General features: G+C 42.7%; 1 protein-coding gene across 2 annotated transcripts in view; it reads left to right on the forward strand.

Moving 5' to 3' along the window:
• Positions 1–15,631, forward strand: part of kank1a (KN motif and ankyrin repeat domains 1a) — a 43,393-nt gene extending 27,762 nt beyond the window's left edge. For both annotated transcript variants that reach the window (XM_077599817.1, XM_077599818.1), the window contains exons 3-12: positions 2,748–5,111; positions 6,974–7,084; positions 11,867–11,975; positions 12,051–12,194; positions 13,047–13,134; positions 13,215–13,434; positions 13,500–13,642; positions 14,531–14,731; positions 14,807–14,905; positions 14,979–15,631. In XM_077599817.1, the coding sequence (XP_077455943.1) occupies positions 2,748–5,111; positions 6,974–7,084; positions 11,867–11,975; positions 12,051–12,194; positions 13,047–13,134; positions 13,215–13,434; positions 13,500–13,642; positions 14,531–14,731; positions 14,807–14,905; positions 14,979–15,041 (3,542 nt within the window). In that variant the 3' untranslated portion in view covers positions 15,042–15,631. The remainder of the gene's footprint in view (positions 1–2,747; positions 5,112–6,973; positions 7,085–11,866; positions 11,976–12,050; positions 12,195–13,046; positions 13,135–13,214; positions 13,435–13,499; positions 13,643–14,530; positions 14,732–14,806; positions 14,906–14,978) is intronic.
• The last annotated feature ends 47 nt before the right edge of the window (positions 15,632–15,678 follow it).

A 15,678-nucleotide genomic window follows, 5' to 3' on the forward strand; every position in this document is an offset into this window, starting at 1 on the left:
TCAATATTTCATTATGAAGATAACTGTTGCCTTACTTTAAAAGAAAAGAGAGTATAAAATATGATTTTTGAGCTTATTTCGTTGTTCTACTGGGGAATAAAGAATTCCATTACACTATGAAAAGTAATGAATAATAAAATCAGCAGCAATTTTGACAGGCATCTTTAATTTGATAAATTTGCTGTGCAATTTACACTTAATAAAATCAACTAATTACATCACCATTGGCAACCAGACTACTTTTCAGCCTCACAAAACTATGTAAATTTTCCTCACCTGGTCTTATTTCTTTTTAAAAGTTGGATGAAGTTACCCCATTTTAACCCAACTTAACAGGGCTTATATTTTTGTAACGTGTTCATAACATTTGCATAAAATGGGGAAACTTCTGGATATTAATTAAGCAAAGAACAGGCTGTCCTCAAATGAGGACACTGTTTAGAAATGGGTTAAGCAAACTTTCAATAAAGTTGCTGTTTGTGCAAAGGTATTTTAAGAAGCATTAAAAAAAAGAAGCGGCAGGGAGACTTCATTTGGATCTTTTAGTGCAGGGGTCAGGAACCTTTGTGACAGAGAACAATTGAAAAATTCATACTTTCAAATGTTTTTTCTTGAGAGCCATACTCAGAATTTAAAGGTAAAAATACATGAAAATGTGTGCCTTCTTTACTCAATTTTATTTGTTCGTATTCGACAAAATATCCCATGTTGAAGCAGTCTCCAAAAGGACCGACATTTTCACATTGCACAAAATGCAAATGCAGGCAAGGGACCAGCCACAAAACTTGTTAATGTTGTGAAAATTTGAATTTGCCAATAAATGTTCACCAAATTATAACTGGTTCAGTTTTTATACTTATTTTGATTATGCTATACTTTTTCAATAGTTTGCAAAAACAAAATATTTCAATTAATGTATATTCAGTTGTGGTCAAAAGTTTACATACACTTGTGAAGAACATAATGTCATGGCTCTCTTGAGTTTCCAGTTATTTCTACAACTCTGATTTTTCTCTGAGAGTGATTGGAACAGATACTACTTTGTCCCAAAAAATTAATTCGTTCTTTTATGACTTTATTATGGGTGAACAGAAAAAAAGTGATCAAATCTGCTGGGTCAAAAATATACATATTTGGTTACATGTCCCTTGGCCATTTTCACTTCAATTAGGCGCTTTTGGTAGCCATCCACAAGCTTCTGGTTGAATCTTTGACCACTCCTGCTTGATGGCTTTCTGACATGGACTTGTTTCTTCAGCATTGTCCACAAGTTCTCAATTAGGTTTAAGTCAGGACTTTGGGAAGGCCATTCAGAAACCTTAATTCTAGCCTGATTTAGGCATTCCATTACCACTTTTGATGTGTTTGGGGTCATTGTCCTGTTGGAACACCCAACTGCGCCCAAGACCCAATCTTCGGGCTGATGACTTTAGGTTATCTTGAAGAATTTGAAGGTAATCCTCCTTCATTATCCCATTTACTCTCTGTAAAGCACCAGTTCCATTGGCAGCAAAACAGCCCCACAGCATAATACTACCACCACCATGCTTGACAGTAGGCATGGTGTACTTGGGGCCAAACAGCTCGATTTTTGTTTCGTCTGACCACAGAACTTTCATCCAGAAGGTCTTATCTTTGTCCGTGTGATCAGCAGCAAACTTCAGTCGAGCCTTAAGGTGCCGCTTTTGGAGCAAGGGCTTCCTTCTTGCGGGCAGCCTCTCAGTCCATGGAGATGCAAAATACGCTTGACTGTGGACACTGACACCTGTGTTCCAGCAGCTTCTAATTCTTGGCAGATCTGCTTTTTGGTGATTCTCTGTTGAATCTTCGCCCTCCTGACCAATTTTCTCTCAGCAGCAGGTGATGGCTTGCATTTTCTTCCTGATCGTGGCAGTGACAAAACCGTGCCATGCACTTTATACTTACAAACAATTGTTTGCACTGTTGCTCTTAGGACCTGCAGCTCCTTTGAAATGGCTCCAAGTGACTTTCCTGACTTGTTCAAGTCAAGGATTCACTTTTTCAGATCCATGCTGAGCTCCTTTGACTTTCCCATTGTAGCGTTTTTGGGCATCTGCATCCAATGAGCCCTATTTAAATGGCCTCAGGGAAGTCACCAGCTGTAGTCACTCATAATCACTCACAAGAAGTTAAGAGGCCATGCTATGAAGCTCGTTTCACTGACTCAACTTTCTAAGTCAACAAAATTGCTAATTCGTGTTGCTGTATGTATATTTTTGACCCAGCAGATTTGATCACTTTTTCTGTTAACCCATAATAAAGTCATAAAAGAACCAAACTTCATGAATGTTTTTTGTGACAAAGCAGTATCTGTTCCAATCACTATCAGAGAAAAATCAGAGTTGTAGAAATAACTGGAAACCCACGAGAGCATGACATTATGTTCTTCGCAAGTGTATGTAAACTTTTGACCACAACTGTACATGACAGTTTGACTTAAATTATCCTACGTTATTTTTTTTTTTTACATTTTATAGCACTTTTGTGTGAAGCGCTTTCACTCTGGAAAAAAACTCCAGAAATGGGACAAGGGTACTCCTGAAATTTTGCTCGACGGAGGTTGCCAGCTCCGAACCTGTGATCAAACCCACGGCCCCACAACTTTGAGGCCAATGCGCTAACCACTCAGCCTTAAACATTTAAACTATATTTTATATATATTTGTTTAATTTTTTTGTAAATGTCAAGGAAGGTTATGAACTCCGATTTGTCATTTTCTTTTACAGACAAAGATAACCCCAAGGACTCCGGAGAGCCGTATTTTGTGGAAACACCATACGGTTTTCAGTTAGACTTGGACTTCCTCAAATATGTTGACGACATCGAGAGGGGGCACACTGTCAAGAAAGTAAGCATCCAGAGGAAACCCAAAGGGGTTCAAATCGGGGCGACGGCGGCTCCACGCCCCGAATGGACGTCGGCCGACTCGCTCTCATCCTCCAACAGCGACGAGAAGCAGCCCCTGGTTTTGCTGGACCACAAAGCCCGGCCGCTGCCACCCCCACTCCAGAGGTCCGGCGTCGAGGCTGACCCTCGCCAGTCGGAAACCAAACCGCTGTTGCCGTTGCCATCGCCCAGGTCAACGCCACGCCGCAACCCCCTCGTGGAGAAGACTCTAATGGAGACTCGGCTTCGTCTGGAGCAGGAGCGTCTGTTCGTGGAGCCACCCCGCAGACGCCTGGCCAGCTTTGGAGGAACAGGCTCCAACAGCTCGCTCTCGTCCTACTCGGGCTCAGCGGCCGCCAGCCAGATCTCCCCCGGAGCCCCGCAAGCCCTGCCCCTCAATGGTCACCTTAACAATGGAGACTACAACCCGTACTACCCGCCGTCCGTGGGAAGCTCCTTCCGCCAGAGTCCCCTGAGCTCTGGTGTGGCCACGCCGGTGACCAATGTTAGCCCGCTACAACTTCAGCAAATCCGCGAACAGATGGTAATTGCGCTCCGGAGGCTGAAGGAGCTGGAGGAGCAGGTCAAGACCATCCCGATTCTGCAGGTGAAGATTGCTGTTCTTCAGGAGGAGAAAAGGCAGTTGAACACCCAGTCCAAAGGTCCCAGCGCTTTTCGCAAGCGCTCCTACAGCGTTGGCAGCGCCGACCAAATGGAGAATCCAGGGCCGGTCCATACAGAGACGGCGCTGCACATCGTGGAGCCCGAAACTCAACAGCAGAACGCTGAGCGGCTGGACGAGTTTCGACGTCTGGCTGCCCAAGTTCAGGCTCTGGAGAAGACCACCCTCGACAATGAGGATCGTGAAATACCTACGAAGAAAGACAATCAGAACCAAGCCCTTCATAAGTCGGTGGGCGTGGTCACTGACGAAAACATGAACAATGTTCGAATCCAGCTGAGGAGGCCGCCCAAAGAAGGCAGCCGGCGGGATGTGGCCGTCGCCACGGACCGCCGGGGCGCCCGCGATGCCTCAGTTGGGGTCGACGAGACCATGCTGGGCCTGCCCGATGAAACTGAGGCGGAAATGGAGCTCCAGCGGCAAACCGTGGAGTCGCTGAAGGACAATATTTACCACCTGGAAGTTCAGCTGAAAGAAACCACTCACCAGCTGGAGATGACCAAGCTGAAGCTGGAGCTCCATGCGGCCGGTGGCTCCAGCAAGAAAAAGGTAGATAAGGGCTTTATGGTCAGGCCTGAGACCTACAACGTCTTCGTGGAGGCTAAAGTCCCGGTTCAGAACCGTGGTGTTGGTGACTCCGGAGTTCAGAGTGCGTCTGTCGCGGCAACTTGTCAACCTAGCGTGCGTAGTCTCGGCACGGGAACAGACCTCAGCTCAGAGGAGGACTGTCCCATTGAGGTCCGTGAGATTGGGACCATTACGGCGGAGTCGCTCAACTGTTGGGCCTTCTGCAAACCAATGACTGAGTTGCTCAAGGACTCTCGCTCGGTCGGCAGCGGGGATTGTTCAGTGGATGTCTGGTTTGGCCCGCTCGGGACTGCGGTGTCACGAGGAACTGACCCGGATCTGCCGGAGAAAGCGGACTTTTGTATCATGGTGGCCCCCGAGTCGGCCAGCCAAGAGACCAACACTGAGACGGAAGTGGTCAGCAAGTCTACCAACACCAAAACGGTGGTGCTGACAGACTCCTTTACCAACACGGCTGCGGCTATAACCAGAACAGTGGCTGCCGGTGAGGGCCTCGTCAAAGACTCTCCCTCGGCCTTGAAGGTTCACTCGGTCGCTGTGGGGACAGAGTCGTCCCTTGGCCAATCCTGCGCCGCCAAAACCAAAGAATTCGGCGTTGGTCCCGTCAGCGTTCATGAGAACTTCCTCGTCGGCTTAAAAACTCGCAATATCGCGTGTGGACCCTCGAGTTTCACGGAGTGTAAGAGTGACACCGTATCAGCGCCCGTCGCGGACATGCAGAGAGGCGCCTGCCTGGACCATTACATCGAGAGGGTGCAGAATCTGCTCTGGGAGCAACAGACGCTTCTGACAGAGAACTACAGCGAGCTGGCTGAAGCCTTTGGTCAGCCAGAGTCCCAGTTCGGATCTATCAATAACCAGCTGGTCAGCACGCTCTCATCCATCAACTCTGCCATGAAAAGCACGAGCACCGAAGACCTGCTCAATCAATCAGGTCAGTTGCTTTCACCAATTTGTTGAGTCACGACCAATTAACGATGGTGTGTGTGTGTAGTTTGAAGTACAAATACGTGTACACAATCCATTGCTTCAATAGCAGCCATTCAACAGAGTTGAATACTTAGAAGAATCTAATTAAATTTGCATGATCTAACTGTTTATAATTCTTCCAGTAACTCATGATCTTTGCAGAAGTAAAAATTCCACACTAGGTCAGTAGACACCTGATGGTTTACTTCCTCTTCATTTTATGGGCCTTCCAGAGCTCCCTCTTGTCGTTCATTCGCTGTTGATTTCATGGAATTTATGGCTACTTCTGATTGGGTTTAGGGTATTTACAAGTCATTTGTAATCACTTTGGGGCTTTCCCCTGTCACAGCTTTTTGCTTTTGTGCATTCCTAGATAACTGTGTTAATTTACTGGTAATATTGGGCTTTTACATTTTACACTTATTTTTTTGGCATAATTTGGAGGCATTTGTCATTTGCAGTTAATTTGGGTCACAATTTTAATTCAACTTTAAATTCATTAACATGTGAAATCTTAGTCTCTCCCTTTGTGTTGGCAGAAAAGAGTTGTTATAACAATGTATTTATATATGGGAGCGTGCTAAAACTGGGGTGTGTCATTTTGGACTCGAAGCAGCAATGAGTTCATTTCTTTTTGCGAGCCAAACACCCGCACCTAAATGCCTGGTGCTGATTCATGGCCGCCAAGTTGTTGCATAAGATGCTCTCACGCCGGCAAACACATGCTTAGTACTGCTGTGTGAACCCCTTTGACTTGGGTCACTCTTTCTGGAATGTGCCGTGACATGGCACTTGTAGGTTTTCCCCCCCAGATTTTTTTATTTTTTTTTTGCTGCTTTCCCTACTTAAATTTTTCAGTGCCCTTGATTATGACAGACGTCCAATCACGTGGCTTTTTAAAACTCAATTTGCATGTCCAATCCATTGGAAGTGTGAGTTCTGATTAGGGGTACTGACTTTTTGACTTTAAATCAATCCGATTTTTTCAAGATATTTTGCAGATACCGAACTGATGCCTATATTTTTAGAGCAGTTAAAATATTGCCAAATTTAATGTAACCAGTAAATGATGAATCACTTGGTTTGTATTCAAATCTAATGTTTTTTGTTTACAATAAATCTGATCTGTTACTGTCATTAGTTTCTAAAGAGATAATGTAGCCCCTCAGCGGATATAGTGGTGGGATTTCCAACGGCAGAAAAGCACATTAGTACTGAAAACGCAGGGGACCACTGGATTGGATCCAATCTGGCAACCAAAACCTGATACTGTCCGATAATCCACAAAATGTTCTTATCGGGTGCCAGTAATCAGTTCGTGGCATCACTAGTTCTGATAGCGAATCATCCACTGAGACCTCCCGTTTCAAATAGGTTGGACATCTGAATCAAGAGAATTTTGAATTTCGAGAATAATAATCGGACATGGGCCCTGTCGTCATTATCAACAACAAAAAAGCCTACTTGTCATCACACCCAGAAACTGCGTGTGACGAAATTGGTGGTGCTTCTCCATAAGCTGCGTTTACTCACCAAAAGACCTAAATAAGTGAGTTATGGAATCTTGTAATTTGGCATTCTGCTGTTATGGATACAGGTCGCTTACCTCTCACTGTCTTTCACTTACCTTCAGTCAGCTAGTAGGAGGCAGATCACCACCCAAACATCTTTTCATATTACCGCAAAAGGGAATGTGTGTTATGTTACCGCAAATTTAGAGTTCTGATGGATGTGGGGAAAAACTGTCCTTAGAGGACAGTTTTTTGAAGAGAGAATGGCAGAGAATGGCATTTCCTGGCTTTACCTGGTGCATGTATTTGTTTTCAGAGGGTGCGCTGCAGACACATGCACAAAGAGCCACCAAGATGCCAACTCAGCAGCTAAGCGCAGCTGAACAGAAGAGTCGCATGGACCTGCAAATGTCCACAGCCCTACATGGTGCGTACATAACAGAACCGCTATCACCAAAAAGAAATCACTGGCTGACACGAGTTATTTTGTCCCTGGGCAAAGTTCCATTGGGATATTTATTCATCAACTTTGAACAACATTAACTCATTAGCTACCATTCATGGGCTATCTTAACCTAACGTGTTAAACAAAAAGAAGAGGTATCTGGTAACTAGAGCTGGGCGATATGACAAAAATTGTCATCGCAATTTAAAAAAAAAATTATCAAGTCTTATAGTATAGTCGATAGTTAGCGCAATAAGTGACATCTTTTTTGTTTTAAATTTGAAACTTACAACTTCTATGAAAAAGTAAATAATTTACTTTCCTCCTTATTCAAATATGAAAGTAATTTTGGGTGTCTATTTCTATAAATTTGACTTCAAACCAAAAGTTGCTGTGCGATAGGAAATAAATAAAATAATCAACTGAAAATGTCATCACCATTGGCAAGCAGACGATTTTCAGTCTCACAAAAAGTGTAAATTTACCTCAGTTGGATGAATTCAACTAATTTTATTCCAATAACAAGTTTTAGATTTTTGCAATGTTTTCAGAACATTTACATAAATTGGGTAAACACCTTTATCAAGAAGGAAAAATATTACAGGCTGTCCTCAAATGAGGACAGTGGGTTAAGGACATTTTCGAAATGGCTGCTCTTTGCGTACAGGTATTTTTTTTTTAAATGCCAGGGAGAATTCATTTAAAATTATCAATTTTTTATCAAGACCTTTTAATATTATCGTTGACAAAAGTTATTTCACGATAATTATCATTAGCTTTTTATCGACCAGCTCTACTGGTAACACATTACATATACTTAAGTAACTGTTGAGAAAAAAATGCTTTCAAGAGTAGGTTTTACTTGTGTTTGTGAGGAAGAAATGCTACTCTTATTCCTCTACTATGTGCTGCACTAGTTGTTCCAGTTCTTCCTCTGTATGCTACATAATAGATTATACTTTATTTTTGCCAACGATGCCTGCAGTGGCTCTACCAGTTTTGCCAGCGATAACAATAGTCACATGACTTCATTATATGAACCAGACATAATACAGTCAAATGACCAAGCTTGCAGTCGGATATCTTATGGTCTTTAAAGAGGCCTAAAGAATAAACTATTTCCCACAGAGTGTTACCCTTGAAAAGCGAAAGCATGGATTTCAACCTCTTGCAGTTTTTATTTGGTTTCAATACATCACAGAAACAAATGTTTAATTTTATGGCAGGAAATGTTTCTTCCATTTAAGAGCCATCCTGCGCTTTGGATGGGTGATGTCTCATATCTGTAGATCAGAGGTGCCTATTACATAGATCGTGATCTACCGGTTGATCGCCGAATAGTTACAGTAATACCTCGATTATTGCGGTTAGTGGGGGGTCGGAGTGGAAGATAAATGAATGAATGAATTAAAAAAAAATAAAAAATAAAAAATTCTGTGATGTAGTGAAGCAGCGATAACCAAAGCGTCAAGTAGCGAGGTTTCACTGTACAGTGGTACCTCGACATACGAGCTTAATCCGTTCCGGGACTGAGCTCGTATGACAAGATTCTCGTAACTCGAGGTAAAGTTTCCCATTGAAATGAATGGGAAACAAATTAATTCGTTCCAACTCTCTGAAAAAAACACCAAAAACAGGATATTGGATTGAAAAAAATGTTTTATTTCTTATAATTCGCCATATATTGACAAAGTAATAAATAACGAGTGGTTTAATAGAAATAAAGTGTTTAATCTAACTAAAATTGGCCGGATTTCGCCGAGGGGAGAGGGGCTTCGGTTTTTTTTTTCTTCCACACAACGCACTCGTAAACAGAACAAACACTCCACCCTCACGTTCGCTATCGATGGGCTGTTTGCTGTCGTACTATTCCCTTCAAAATATTCCGAAAATGATGCACACAAATGTCCTCACAATCGGAGAACGCACGACCACTTGCCAACGAGCAGCAGTCTTATCAGCGATCGCACCGCTGCTCATGGGAGCTTCGGGGGCGCTGGCTAGCGGCTCATTTTAGCTTGTAGCATCTGTGTTCGCATCCCCTCGAACGGCGACTATGATAGAGTTGCTACCGGGGATGCTGTTGCGAGCCAGTGCCCCCGATGTTCTTATGAGCAGCCAACGAGCAGAGTCTTTTATCAGCGATCGCCCCGCTGCTCATGGGAGCTTCAGGGGCGCTGGCTAGCGGCTCCTTTTAGCTTGTAGCATCTGTGTTCGCATCCCCTCGAACGGCGCCTATGATAGAGTTGCTACCGGGGATGCTGTTGCGAGCACGAGTATACTTCATTACCCAGAAAGCCCTCTTTTCCCCGCGCATGGGCGTTGTGCGTTTCCTGGTCTGAATAGCTCATCCGGTGCTCGTAAATATTGTTATACGTACACGAAAGATATGCAAAAAAAAATGCCATGGCCACCTGGCTTGGTCGCATCACGAAATTTTGACCGCATCACGGGCGAATTATTCGATCGAAATTTCCCCCGTAAGACGAGCATTCCGTATGACGAACGGTCGTATGACGAGGTACCACTGTATTGGTAGATCGCACGACAATAACATTTTGGTCTTTACTTTCCCCTCTGTCGATTTCCTTAGCTAGGCTCTTATGAATTTGGCATGTCCTCAGTAAACTTTAGCGTGGATCGAGAGTGGATTTTCACCCTCGTTCCCTGCCTCACCCATTCATATTGACAGAGTCTAATGGGAGGTATATCATTAAATAAATGCTTAGCTTTGCAAGTGGCCTGTAAAAAAAGACATTGTGGAAAGTTAACTCCTTGAAAAGTGTATCTTGGAGCAAAAAAGTTTGAACACCCCTGGATTAAGTCACTTGTGATACCTTTGCACAAATGTGGTATGTTAAAAGTGCAATCAGTGGATTACAGTTGGGTGCTTCTCGTTTTAGCACAACTCCTTTGGTTAAAGTGTCTGTGTAACAAAAAGCTGCACTCGCAGCGGCCCTCCAGGACTGCTTTGCCCACCCCTGAATTATAACCCTAACCCGGGAGGTAGGCTCATTGCAAAGTAGATCTTGGAGCAAAAAAGTGTGAGCGCCACTGCTATACATTGATCTAGTCAGAATTTGATTTTTTTTTGTGGTATAGTATAAAACCAGTTCAATATTTGGTGTTGTGAGCCAAACATCCTATCATTTTAAAAATATCAGACATTGCAGTTACTCTTTAGTTGAGTATTCTTTTTCCTGAAAAGGTTTTAACTTGCTCCTGAGTAATATTTTGACTACTTACTTACTAATGTCACCTTTATTTAAGTTTTTAGATACTATAACCACCTCAGTTTTTTTTTAAAATCTTTACCGCACTGGCATTTTGTCGCCGGACACTTCGTTGCCCGGACAGTTCATCGACCGGACATTTCGTCGCCAGACAGTTCGCCGGACGATATGTCGAATGGATATTTAGTCGAAGAGCGTTTTTGTCGAACGGTTGCTTCCTCGCGAACGATTGTTTTGTTGCATAAATAATTTGTTGAAAGCGATCAACCAGGTAATCTCTCTCTCTCAAAATTATAATCACCCTAACCTTAACCACTATCCCCTAACCCTAATTCTAACCACTAACCTTAACCACTATCCCCTAATCCTAACCACTAACCTTAACCACTATCCCCTAACCCTAATTCTAACCACTATCCCCTAACCCTAATTCTAACCACTATCCCCTAACCACTAACCTTAACCACTATCCCCTAACCCTAATTCTAACCACTATCCCCTAACCACTAACCTTAACCACTATCCCCTAACCATTAACCTTAACCACTATCCCCTAACCACTAACCTTAACCACTATCCCCTAACCCTAATTCTAACCACTAACCTTAACCACTATCCCCTAACCCTAATTCTAACCACTAACCTTAACCACTATCCCCTAACCCTAATTCTAACCACTATCCCCTAACCACTAACCTTAACCACTATCCCCTAACCATTAACCTTAACCACTATCCCATAACCACTAACCTTAACCACTATCCCCTAACCCTAATTCTAACCACTAACCTTAACCACTATCCCCTAACCCTAATTCTAACCACTAACCTTAACCACTATCCCTTTACCCTAATTCTAACCACTAACCTTAACCACTATCCCCTAACCCTAATTCTAACCACTAACCTTAACCACTATCCCCTAACCCTAATTCTAACCACCAACCTTAACCACTATCCCCTAACCCTAATTCTAACCACTAACCTTAACCACTATCCCCTAACCCTAATTCTAACCACTAACCTTAACCACTATCCCCTAACCCTAATTCTAACCACCAACCTTAACCACTATCCCCTAACCCTAATTCTAACCACTAACCTTAACCACTATCCCCTAACCCTAATTCTAACCACTAACCTTAACCACTATCCCCTAACCCTAATTCTAACCACTAACCTTAATCACTATCCCCTAACCCTAGTTCTAACCCCTAACCTTAACCACTATCCCCTAACCCTATTTCTAACCACTATCCCCTAGCCCACAACAAATTGTCCGGTCACGCCAAAAAGCATGCATTGATCAGATGTAATTAAAATATTAAAATGTATTGAAAGTAACATGTCTAGTGTATTTTTGAAGTGAGTCCTGAAATACTGCATACAAATCTTTAATTCTCCTATTGTAACCCTAAAAAGCCCGTGTGAAGTTGAACGATAAAACTAACGGAAATGAACATTTTTTATGAGCTATTTTTTTGTGATTTTCTTTTTGACATCATTGATTAATTTACTCAATGCGCCTTCAGGTCAACCGTGCGGGACCAATGCACTCAAATCTATCATGAAGAAACAAGACGGGCGAGCTGACTCCAAAGGCGCCAAGAAGAACCTGCAGTTTGTCGGTGTCAACGGCGGGTAAGCCCATCCTTCTACCCATGCCTAATTTCATCCCAGTGACTGTCTCATCTTTGTTGCCCCCTTGTGGATTAGTTACGAAACTACGTCCAGCGATGAGTCTAGCTCTGAGGACAGCAGCTCCTCTGGATCTGAGGACGAAAAACAAGAGAAGGAAGGAGATAAGGATGTGGAGGAGAAGGGAGATGGAAGTTTGCATGAGCGAGAGACCAGAGAAAGGTCTGGAATTTAGTTCATTTGCTGTTGGACTTCTACTAGCGATAAACTCAGTTCAATTAATGGCATGTTCGTTTAGTGCAACCTATCACTCCAGATAAATTGGGGATGTAACGCTGTGAATAAATTGGCACGGAAAGATAAGCATTACCAGCCAGTCCTGCCAGTTTAAAAATAATAAAACTTAAGTTAATCGAAGCCCTAACCAAAATGTTTCCATTTTTATACAAATTATTTTTTGATTTTAGTTTTTAATTCATATTTATAAAGTTTATATTAATCTATTAATCAAGATAATCCATTTTTTTCACTAAATACCTTTTAAATTTCACATAGGCCGGGCAATGACATTAATTAGTTATACTTTATTTATTTGGATTTTTCTAAACTTGATTCATTATTCTTTAACTAATTTAATTTATTAAATATTAATTGAAGCCCTGACCATTTTTTTCCAATTTTATACAAATTTTAGTTTTTAATTCATATTTTAAAGTTTACATTGATCTATTAATCAAGATAATCCCCCAAAAAAATTCACTCAATAAATACCTTTTTAAATTTCACATAGGCCAGGCAATGACAATTAGTTAAACTTTGTTTATTTGAATTTTTTAAAACTTTATTATTATATAACAATTTAATTTATTAAATATTAACATTTTAACCATGATGAAACAGTTTGTCAAGTTAAAGTACACATTTCTAATGGATTTTCTTACAGTAAATGTGTGCTAAATACTACTCAAGCTTCAAATTTATTCTTGGATGACATTGGTTATCTCATATTATTGTGGAATCCTTTAAATAGGCATCCAGTAAATGGTGGTTGCCAATATTTTCATGTGTGTGAAGGTACGAGTTCAGCGAGAAGATGCTGGCGGCATGCAATGTCCTCAAAGTTCACCTCACCCAGCCTGAAGACATCAGCGCTAAAGACCTGGTGAGTATAGACCAGTGGACGTGGATGAAAAGCCATACCGCTTCATGGGTTGAATTTCTTCTGGAATTTCCTTCCCGCAGAGGGCGAGCGTCAATACGGTGCAGCACGAGTGGTTCCGCGCCTCCAGCCAGAAATCTGCATCGGCGTCGACGGTTTCCGATTACCTGGCGGCCTTCCGCGCCGTCTCCCCAGCCGTCCTGCACCACGTGGTTAACGCGGCCGACGGCAACGGTAACACGGCGCTGCACTACAGCGTGTCGCACTCCAACTTTCCTGTGGTCAAGGAGCTGCTGGACGCCGGTGAGTTCCACTTAGGGGGGTACGCATGGAGAAGTCTCGATTGCAAACAACGCCCTCCATTGCAGACGTGTGCAACGTCGACCAGCAGAACAAGGCGGGCTACACGCCCATCATGCTGGCGGCGCTGGCCGCCGTTGAGACGCCCGCCGACATGAGCATCGTAGAGGAGCTCTTCGGAAAGGGCGATGTCAATGCGCGGGCTAGTCAGGTTGGTATACTGACAAGTTAAGGGAAAAATTATGTTTTTGGTTCTCGATAGATGTTTGGTATCGCCCAATACTGTACCGATGCACATTCTATTTTTTTTATTCTATATTACTTGACTGTTAAGTAATTGCTCTTATTTCTTGGTCAGACACTGCTTAAGTCCCTGTTTGGTTGGCACTAGATATTCAATCCATTTGAAGCGTGAGTTATGGCTGTGAATGAACGTTCACTCGCTTGCATCTTCCCGCTTCAACTGGATTGAACGTCTTTTAGTGATACACTCATTTCAATTATCACGGCAGAAGCGCTAAAATACCTTTCACTAACCCCTACCAACATGGCCGCCTCAAGGCCAACGTTCTTAATGCCCACCCCTCTCTTTTTCTTTCTTTTAACAATGACCGATGGCTATTTTGGGCGACCTATGATCCTAAACGAGTTCTCTAAAAGTAAATGTTCATCGGCATGTTATTTTTTAGTCCTTTCTGATCCCGATGACATAATTTTAGTGCTGTATCAGTACTGTACGGAAGCATATTACATTCGCTATGAAAATAAATTTAAAAAAAACAGGCGGTTTTTTCAAATTAATTAATTTTGGTTTATTGAATTTCTTTTTAACTGTTTTTCGAAATTTATTTTCCGGGCCTGTTTTTTTTACATTATTTTTTTCCAGAATTATTATTTTTTTTTAAACGAGCAAACGGCTGTTATCGAGGTACTTGGAAGTCTCGCGCCAGCTGCGTTCCGTAAATTCCAGACTGGAACACCCCAAAAATAAATTTGAAAAACGCCCAGAGCTTTTTATTTATTTTTAAAGTAAATGCAATACGCTTCCGTAGTATGGACATCACTGCAACAATAGTGGTAATATTAAGCATTTGTGCAGGCGGGTCAGACGGGTTTGATGCTAGCCGTTAGCCACGGTCGCATGGACATGGTGCAGGCTCTGCTAGCGCATAGCGCCGATGTCAACGTCCAGGACGACGAGGGTTCCACGGCTCTAATGTGCGCCAGCGAACACGGTCACGCCCACATCGTCAAGCTCCTCTTGGCCCAGCCCGGCGCCGATGCCACCCTCAGCGACGGCGTCAGTCCGGCCAACCGTCATTTCCCGCCCGAGACCAATTTTCCGTACTGATCCGTCTGGCTTTCTCACCCACAGGACGGCAGCAACGCTCTCTCCATCGCTCTGGACGCTGGACACAAGGACATTGCCGTCCTGCTTTACGCGCACGTCAACTTCGCCAAAGCACCGTCGCCGGTACGTAGCCCCCGTCGTCCACCTCTTTCGATGTAGCCCAATCCCACCGTGACGGCTTTGACGCGATTCTCAGGGAACCCCTCGGATGGTCCGCAAGAAGTCGCCGAGCCCCACTCGCAGGGGCGCCTTCGATTAATCGGCGGACATAGGACTTTGTCATTTTTTTGTTGACTTCCTGATTTCTCAGTTTAACCAACTGGTGCCTCCATTTTTGGGTGAACATTTCCCCCGTTTTCATTCAGTTGATTACTTCAGTCAAGTGTACATAGTGCTGATCTACAGGCCACTTTTCTATCAATTCTTTATCTATTTTAAATAAACTGCAGTATTTTTCCAATGAGTATATAAAAATCACATGAAGTCGTAAAAGTATTTATCAAAGTATAGTTTTTAAAATACATCCACAGTTTTTTTTGTATATACTATAGAATAGTCTTGTGTTGTCATTTCTGCTTTTGTTGTCAATGAGATTGACACCTTTTTTTGTGTGATGATAATCACGTTCTCATTAATCAATAAACGTCTAAGTGTAAATTTGCTTGTTTTATTGCCATCGATGATGACAGACGTTCGATTCATTTGGACTGGGAGGGGTGGCAGCCAGTGAGTTAACATGGATTAAGCAAGTTACTCAAGAAGTTGTTAGTGTTCGAGTTGGATGTCGAAATATGATTTGATTTGTGATGTTTGCCACAACAGTGAATAAAAATCATTTTTTTCTGTTGACTTGCACATAGTTCAGTGTGTCTTTCAACCTTAAAAAGAAACTTTTA

This window comes from Stigmatopora argus, chromosome 5 (assembly GCF_051989625.1).
Source record: "Stigmatopora argus isolate UIUO_Sarg chromosome 5, RoL_Sarg_1.0, whole genome shotgun sequence".
Lineage (NCBI taxonomy): Eukaryota > Metazoa > Chordata > Actinopteri > Syngnathiformes > Syngnathidae > Stigmatopora > Stigmatopora argus.